At 40.6% G+C, this 9,081-nt stretch overlaps 1 protein-coding gene across 9 annotated transcripts in view; it reads right to left on the bottom strand.

Annotated features, from left to right (window-relative positions):
- Positions 1-2,897: 2,897 nt before the first annotated feature.
- The window catches only part of TNIK (TRAF2 and NCK interacting kinase), a 400,335-nt gene continuing 394,151 nt past the window's right edge, over positions 2,898-9,081 (bottom strand). For all 9 annotated transcript variants that reach the window (XM_025284476.3, XM_025284780.3, XM_025284525.3 and 6 more), the window contains 3 exons: positions 8,086-8,245; positions 7,700-7,839; positions 2,898-5,561 (listed from right to left, as the gene is read on the bottom strand). In XM_025284476.3, coding sequence (XP_025140261.1) covers positions 5,478-5,561; positions 7,700-7,839; positions 8,086-8,245 — 384 coding nt within the window. In that variant the 3' untranslated portion in view covers positions 2,898-5,477. The remainder of the gene's footprint in view (positions 5,562-7,699; positions 7,840-8,085; positions 8,246-9,081) is intronic.

Below are 9,081 nucleotides of genomic sequence, written 5' to 3'. Positions count from 1 at the left end.
TTTTTTTTCCCCCTGCTACAGATTTATTTCTTGCTGTCACCTAACATTTGAAATTCTGATTCAGGGTGATGTCTGAGGTTTGTAAATAAACCATAATACCAAATTACTATTTCTTAACACTAACCCCAGAGGGAGAAATACGAGGAAGAGACAACTGGGGCATGGATGTTCGCTACGGATGAGCAATGATCCGTTGCTGGATATGAAAACTTACCTTTCCTCCAGCCCCAAATGTGCAGTGCAATTTGGTGTGATAAAAACCAACTGTCAAAACCAAACCCTATCACGCAAGGAATTGAGTCTGTTTGAAGATATCTACACAAACCCCCCAAATCTGGAAACTTTAGGACATTTCTATTTTAAACTGTATTTTCTAGTCTTCCTCCAAATGTTTGGCATCATGGACACAGAGTCCAAGATTTTGATGTGAATTTAGAATATCTCAAAACTTATTCAGAGATTTTTGTTTTAAAAATGCTTTTATGAAGATTTTTATTTTGGTGCATTCTGGCATTTTCTGGGATGACAGCCTTAGAAGAATAATTTTCAAAGCAGAGAGTTATGGTCTCATACTGTTTAATGTTATGCAAATTTTTGAATATCCTAAGTATCTATGGAAAAAAATCCCCCAAATCCCAATGATACAGTTTGGAAATCAAAAAATACTAGAAAATGTTTAATGGACATGTGTAAATGGTCAGTTTTTTTTCAGCTGTGCCATGCAGGGTAAGGGATCTTCATTCCCTGACCAGAGATGGAATCTGTACCCCCTGCAGTGGAAGCGCAGAGTCTCAACCACGAGACCACCAGGGAAGTCCCTCAATGGTCAGTTTTAAACTTGCAAATTCTCAAGAGGTTTTCTTTTTAGCTGGGGCTTCTGAAAGAAGATCAGTTTATATCCATTTTGAGACCCATACAAGGACAGAACATTTTAAGATTGTTGATATTGCGATGCTGATTAAGGCCAAAATGTAATGGTATTTATGAGAAATACGGACAGGCAAATGAAATCAAATTTAGATTTTTGGATTTTGTGTTGTAACTATGTAGTCTCAGTTAAGTCAGTTTTGGGTTTGTTTGTTATTTTTTTGATTTGTTTAGATTTAAGGTTAAGAGGAATGAATGAAAAAGTGACTAATAATTCACAGAAACTGTTGAGATGGTTAGAACATAGAATCATGGGAGCATGACAGAGTCATTCAGAATTGCCATCAGCATGTTGCAGATATTCTATTTTCCTCCAGAAGTTTAAAAAATCTTGACCAATAACGGCATGTTCTTTCTTAAAATAATGTGGCACATCTTGTATCTTAAAGCAATCAGCATGAATGCAAGTGATGCCTGTTCAAGCAGACTTTCAAAGACAACACACACTGTTAACACAAAGCTCTTCAACATTTCAAGAATACAGTGACAGGAACCAGGACACATACTAGTAGGGAAAACTTTTTTTTTTCCTTTTAGCTTATGGAATGTGAGGTTAGGCTTCAGCTGCTTCCTTGTCTGGGCAATGGACAAAACCCAAATGGCTCCGGCCTGAATTTTTCACATCTTTCTAATCTACTGCACAGGAGGGACCAGAGACACCACTTACCAATAAGTCACAAGAGCAGACAGAAAACTGTTAGTAGGTCTTGACAACCAGGAATTAAGAGGCTTTTAAAAAATGTGTACTTGATGTGATGTACGTAAGAAGTATGTCTTAGAAAGCAATGTTAAAGTGTGAGAGAAATGGAATACCTGTTTGAGTGGCCTCGTGGGATGTCATCTGTATCTTAATCTACACTGTGGAAATAGCCCTTGGTCTTCTTGAGGCTCTGTTAGAAAGTCTTCAAGAAAAATTAGCTCTATTTAAATAGTCATTAGATTTTGGGTGGCACTTAGTGCAAGATATCCTCCCTTACCTTGTGTGCAAGGACAACAATCTGAATGTAACTGGCATGGGGAGAACTCTCCCCATCTTAAAGGATCTTGTAGGTCATCTGCTCCCACTATGCACTGCATGGAGGAATCCTCACTAATGTCCCGGACTAGCACCCAGCAATGACAATCACCTGACAGACCCTGGCCCACGACTGTGGTGTAAGCAGCCAAAGTGGATTTTATTGCATGGTCATCAACATTGAGTAGCAGGGAATGAAACGATCTAGTGAAACTAGAAAATGGCATCCCACTCCAGTACTCTTGCCTGGAAAATCCCATGGACGGAGGAGCCTGGTAGGCTGCAGTCCATGGGGTCGTGAAGAGTTGGACACGACTGAGCGACTTCACTTTCACTTCTCACTTTCATGCATTGGAGAAGGAAATGGCAACCCACTCCAGTGTTCTTGCCTGGAGAATCCCAGGGACAGAGGAGCCTGGTGGGCTGCCGTCTATGGGGTTGCAGAGTCGGACACGACTGAAGCGACTTAGCAGCAGCAGCAGCAGTGAAACCCTGGGGGAGGGAGGGTTCCATTTCTCTTTGTATACAAATCTTGATAAAAACTTTTTTAGCTTTGAAACTAGTTTCAGTTTTAGTTTTTCTCACAGGGGATTTTTTATCTCTAAAACTGGCTCATTTTATTTTTAAGATGATATTAAGAGGGATGAAAAGCACAACCACTCGCTTGCTTCTGCCAAAAAAAAAAAAAAAAAAAAGAATTAAGGCAAACTGAAATGTTGGTAATTGTTATGAGCCCCAAGAACAGTTATTCTGAAATATTCTGCATGACCTAGGCCTCCAGTATTTCAGGGCTAGGGCCTGTCCTTATGGAGGAAAATGTATTTTTGGAGATAAAAGCTTCAAGGAATTCTTTAGAAATCTTTTAAGGAGCACAGATTTGTGGGGGGCTGTTTTAAATTTGGTTTTGCCTTGTACTCTGTGTAAAATATTTGTGCAAAAATATAAAAAGCATGGCTTGATGGTTAACGTCTGTGTTTTATTTTTCTTGGCACCAGAAAAGCTCATGGTCTATGTCATGTCAGTGTACATACTGTAAACAAGACTGCATTAATATTGTTTTCTTATGATTTTTTGTTTCAATGAATCTAGATTTTAAAAAATACATTCACAAACTACCTTATGTTTAAACACAATGATTCCCTTTTATTTCTTTACTGTACCCCAAATCCCACAATAAAAAAAAATCAGTTAAAGCTGTGTGTTTCGAACTTATCACTTAGAAATCAAAACGGAACAAAACATAAAACAAAGATCAGTTTGCAACATAATTTAAAGAAGCTTCTGGTTCAAAATACCACAGCAGCAATATAAAGAGCTGGTGGCAATCACATGCGGAGATGAGACCCAAATCAATGTGCCTTGTCCATGTCAGCATCCATGACAGTAGTTGCTATTCAATCCCAAACGTTATTGCTGAATTTGTGGCATGGAATTTGCGAAGACCGTATTGTTCAGCAGCAGAACCTTAGCAGTAAAAATGAGAACGGGAGGATTTCATTGCTTTTGAGTGCTAAAGGGACCACAATGAGGACATCTTGGTGATCGCCTGAAGATAATCCTCAATTCCATTTGTGTGTTACCTGCTTAAAATAAATGTAAATGACAACCACCTTTACAGGAGGGGTAGAATCAGCCACTTCAAAAACTAGAGTAGTTCCCTTTCCGTGTCCCCCACCCTTGCCCAAGCCACCAGATTTAAATGGCGGTGTTCTCCTAATGTGTATTTCGTTCTCATTAATAGTACATCAGCTGCTCACGTATTTAGGCAAAATCAGTAGGCTCATAGATTTTTTTGGTTTTGGATCTGTTTACAGTAATTGTTTTCTCCGGAAACAAGCCACATTAGTTTTGTTGCTGTTGGATTTTTTTTTTTTTCAATTTTTTAAGAACAATTTGGTCAACTACTGTTTTGTTTTAAAAATGCGAAATACACCTGAGATTGCCAGTTGAGCTCTCTATATGTCTCCTGGAGATAACACTGCTGTGATGAACAGTGAAACGAAACGAACGAAACGAGGTAGGTTAAAACAGGAAGCGCAACACAGATACTGTTTTGCAACACCTTGATACCACAGGCGGCCATGCTCGGAGCTTTGGAAAAAAAATCCCAGACAGTCACGCAAAAGTTCAAATCATCCGTGGAAGAGTTTATAAGGACACAAGTCAACCTGAACGAAATACATACATATCTCTGCACAAACGCTGTTTACCGGATGTTGGGTAATTTGGAGGAAGGTAAAATGATTAGGGTCTCAGAATTTCGGCCAAAGCCTTGCTTTCAAGTTCTATAAAATCTGAACCAATGATGCCTGCTGGGTCCCAGGCAGGCTTAGTAGTCTAGTCCCTTCTCTCACCAACCCAGAGAGAACACAGGCAGCTCAGAAACATTTATTATTATTATTTTTTCAGTCACAGTTTTCATCTTGAGACAGTGGCACCCTTAGGAAGAAGCTGGGAGTAACTAGAGCCTGGATGTCATCGATTCTCCAATTCCCAGAAAGAACAAGGTCTTAACTCTTAACGAAGCCTAAACAGAGTGACTTCCTAGCTGGGAAGTTTTGTGCATTTGAAAAAAAAATGTGTGTGTGTGTTTATATATATACATTTTTAGCTTGTTTCCAGAAGCTCTTTCCATCTGACCCCCTCTGTCATCCCATCTTTTGCCCTGATCTGTTGCAGTAATCATTGAGGCAACATTGTATATAGAGTCCCTCATTCACTAGAGCCAACTTAACTCAATGGCACTACTATCCCATGAGACACACTCTGGTCTGTACAGGGCCCTATAACATAGGGCCTGCCAGACTCGCAAAAATGGTAGTTGATTTTATTAGTCTAAGGCTAGTAGTTTAGCCATTTAAAATCTATTTCCCAAAAGAGGGGAATACTAGTTATTTTTCTTCTCTTTTAAAAATTCATTAGCAGTTGCTATCAAAAAGCAACCTCTTGGGTTGGTGAAGGCAAAAGAGTTCTAAAATTACCCCACTGTGTAGTTATGGCCTTCAGTGTAAAGAGATAAGGTACATTTATTGTGCTGTCTCTCACCATTTGAAGTTGGAGATCTTAACAACATATCATATACTTAAAGCTAGCAGGCAGACAGAATTAAAAACAAGACACTTTCTCAGTATGCATTCTCTCCCCATTCTTACAAAGTAAGGGGGTAAAGAAAAAAAAAGGTAAAAAACAAAACAAAACTCAAAAATCCACCGTAACACAGCTTAATCATAAGAGCACACAATATTTGTTTCTATCCCTAACTCCGAAGGGCACATGGTCCATCTCTGTCCATAGACAACGCAGCATTCTTGGGGATCTCCTGGAAATTCCTGCCACCTTTTTCTCTCCTTCTCAACCAGGCTGCAACATTGAAAGATGGACTGTATCGGGACGGGTGGAGGGAGAGGAAAAGGGGAAAGCAGTATGTTCAACCAAGCCTTCTGATTCTGCCTCTAGACTGGCATTAAGTCCACATGAGTTATGTTCTTTTAAATTAGAAATAACGCCATGAAGATAAGTGCCAAGTGCTCTTCTGTTACCAGTTCATCATGGAATTTCTGTTGAGGGTCATGAAAAACACTTGGCTACTTCCTCCAGATCGCACGGATGCAAAAAATACCTGTTTGAAATTAAAAAGAAGTTAGTTCAACTGCATGGTTTCTCTCCCTCTTTTCTTCAACCGTCCATCCATTTTTCTCTCACATGTCCTATCCTTGCCATGTGTCAGCTCTTAAGACTCAATGGCTGGTGTTTTTAAAGCATCTTTTAATACACTGCATCCTCTGTAGGCATTCCTGCCTTTATTCCTATAAGGTTACTATTCCTTATCATGGTATTGGCCTTCAGGGACCCAGAAGGGACTACATCTTGATTTGCAACAACCCTTTGGGTGCTCACTTTTTACAAGGGAGTTTCTTGCTAGGATAATATGCTGGATTTCTGGTCAAGAACACAACAGGTCCTTTGTTAATTTCTGGAAAGTCACAGGGGCTCCCCTCACCTCTCTCCTAATGACAAGAGGGCAGACTTTGGGAATGAAAGTCAAGAGAGAATTTTGGGCCTACTGACTACTATACAGTTTCATTTTTCAATTAAAAAAAAACAAACAAACAAGTGGCTCTAGTCGGATAGGATAAGGTGTTTAATGCCTATTCACTTTGGCACTTCAAGAGTTAACACTTGGCTTCTCTGCTGATGTGATGGTGAAGGCATATCCTAGGCTGAAGGAGATCATGGCATTCATAAGAACCACAGTCCATTAGGTCTGGGTCTGCTAAATCATTTTATCAACTGAGAGAAGGGAGCAAGATTTGGGGTACTGCTTGCCTGAGCCAAACATCCATGAACCGCTGCCTAGGAAAATAATGTTACGTGCTTTGGCCGAGTCCTTTAAGAATCAGCCGACACCACGCTTTGGTCCAAGGCATTTACTTAGTCACTAGTATAAAGTCTCTGCTACTTCATTTCCACAACTTCGTTAGAAGAACATTGCTGTCTCTCCCAACAACTTCTTAGGAAGCTCTGTGGAAATGTGTATCATTCAGCTAATGCTACATATGTTAGTAAAGCTACTGTGGGGTCAATGGATCACAGGGGGAAGCACAGAGGACCTGTGGAAACACAAGGGGAGGAGAGGGCTGCTGCTCTCCAGGTTGTGTGTGCCCTGGCTCTGAACCTCAGGGCCCTGACACTGGTGTGGTCTCAGCCCGTTCCTGAGGGTGTGGACAGGGCTTGCAGTAAGGGCTTCTAGAGTTTGGGGGTCCATGCCTAGATCAGTCCTGGCCTTATGATCCCCAGAGACTAGGTGGGGGCTGGAATTTTACTTGGGGTCAGGTCTGTCTTCTGGCATATTCTGATGAGGCCCTGGAAACCATTCTTGCCACCCCCAGCTGTTGTCCACCCAGACCACACCACGTCAGATTAATTGGCTCCAGGGTCATACTAATATCAGCCTGGCTTCTAGGGAATGGGAGAGAGCCAAGAGACGTAGGTCTGTTCAACCCATCACATTCTTTTCTATAAATGTTTACGTTGGCTGAGTTGGGGGACAGCATTTCTAAACTGACCATAGTCACAAAGGATGAATTCACAAATACAGTATAGCTTAGCTACTGAGAACTCTGCGTGAGTCTACAGGGAGGGCAAGGGGGAAGAATACCCTTCTGGGCGACTGTTCATGCCAGACGAACACCGCCAGTTTCACTGGAAAACAGTCCCCCATGACACTTCAGAAGAAACACGGCTGGAATGACACGGGACATGGCACTAGTTGAGTTTGTGACTGTGCACTCCTTAAGGAATGGGTGACAGTTCTCAAAAACTTTATATTTCTACATGTCACAGGCTTTACATTTAAAGTTGAATATAATGTGATGGGTTATGCCCCAATAGTGATTCTGTGAAAAGTCTAAATGTGGAGTATAAGGTTGACCCTCTGTGAAATGATTAATGATGGGCCAACTCTTCTAAGTGCTTAGGAGAATTTGGGGTATTTGCTGAGTCATCTTAAGGCCTGCAGGCCACACGAGTTACTAAGAGTTTACAAGAAATTTTTAGATGTTTTCAGGTCTTTTTTGGCGTGTGAATAGTATATTTTGAGGGTTCACATGAGTCAAACCAAATAATGCCATTTCAAGATAATATTGATTGTTTAACACAGATGTGATTCAAATCAGTATAAAGGAAAATGAAGGTTTCACAGGTACCTGGTGGTCTCTTAAAATGCAAACACTAATGCAAATGTTGAAACGGATTTACCTTATCATTTCTTTCACATAGAAACTTTAACCTTTGAGCTCGCTTATGCATAAATACTCCATCCAAATGTCCTGTTTCCACTGACCGGATCTCAATAGCTTTCTCGCCCCAGCCCATTATCTGATTGGAATGAATGTAGGCTGTCAAAAGGAATTTCCAAAACTGCATTAAAAACATTAGATGGGCAATAACTCACAGCATCTGTTCACATCTTAACCACAAAAATGACAAACGACTTGAGATAAACAGACAAAGCAAGTCTTACAAGTGTTATTCACAGACTTTTTTTTTTTTTTGGTGGAATCAAATGGTTGTTTCACATTTCTTGACTTTCGTTTCATTTGGGGGGTGTAACTGCTGAAGGAGATAAGGAATGGTTAACCTACCCACAGACGTGGGCATTTCTCCCCATTGGAGCACCACATCCTTAGTTATCCGGCCGTAGGTGTTTACATACACCCCCTCATCCTCATAGCAAACAAGCATTTCCATTCCATCTGTCTTAGGCAAGATGACAATGGCATGAGGAGTGATATTGCCCTGAATCTAGAAGACAAAGAAAGGCCTGGCATTATTCTTTTTCAAAATAAGACAGTATCTTAACTATTAACTTCTAAGAATTGAAAAAAAAAGTTCTTTCATTTCTCTTTTCCATTTGCACTCTAGAGACTGATGTTTTGCTTTGCTTAATTTAACCACTGACCTGCCAAATACCCTGGTAAATACAAACTTAGGGATGAAGTCAAGAATCCAATTTACCTGTTCCTAAAAGCAACAACTAGAACATCGGAGCAGCTGCCCTGTGCCAAGCATGGGCTCTTTACATACGTAACTTCTGGGCCTTAGAACAGCTCCGTACGGTAGGTGTTTCTGTCTACAGGGGAAGTGACTGCATCTCAGAGGGGTTATGTATCTTGACCAAAGCTGTACTAGTATGTGGTGGTAAAATTGGGATTTGCGCACATTCTCATGAACATTGAAAAAATCTCGTGTTTTCTGTCTACTTTTAAAAAAGATGAGGAAAAGTGCAAACCAGTTGAATATGCTAGAAACAGGCTATATGGGACCAAAAGTTGGGACCAAAATAGGCTATGAAAATTCTGTACAGATTGTTTATCTAGGTGACTAAATAAAAGAAAATCTAAATTAATGGCTTGTTGAGAAAAAAAATTTAAAATTACCATTCATTAAAAAGAATCATACTATTCAAATAAGCGTAGACTGACTTGTATGAAGACAGACATGGGATTGCTGTGACCCCCTGGTGGAGAGTGTCATGGCCGTCCAGTAGGTGCAGGGTGGACATGACCGAGGGGCTGGAGGACGATCATGGGGTGGCTTGGTCCCCTCATAAAAGAGCACGGGTTGTGAGTCCGTGTGCA

Source organism: Bubalus bubalis, chromosome 1 (assembly GCF_019923935.1).
Source record: "Bubalus bubalis isolate 160015118507 breed Murrah chromosome 1, NDDB_SH_1, whole genome shotgun sequence".
Taxonomy (NCBI): Eukaryota; Metazoa; Chordata; class Mammalia; order Artiodactyla; family Bovidae; genus Bubalus; species Bubalus bubalis.
The sequence above is the reverse complement of the archived record's forward strand: the minus strand, read 5'-3'. Positions and strand labels throughout refer to the sequence as shown.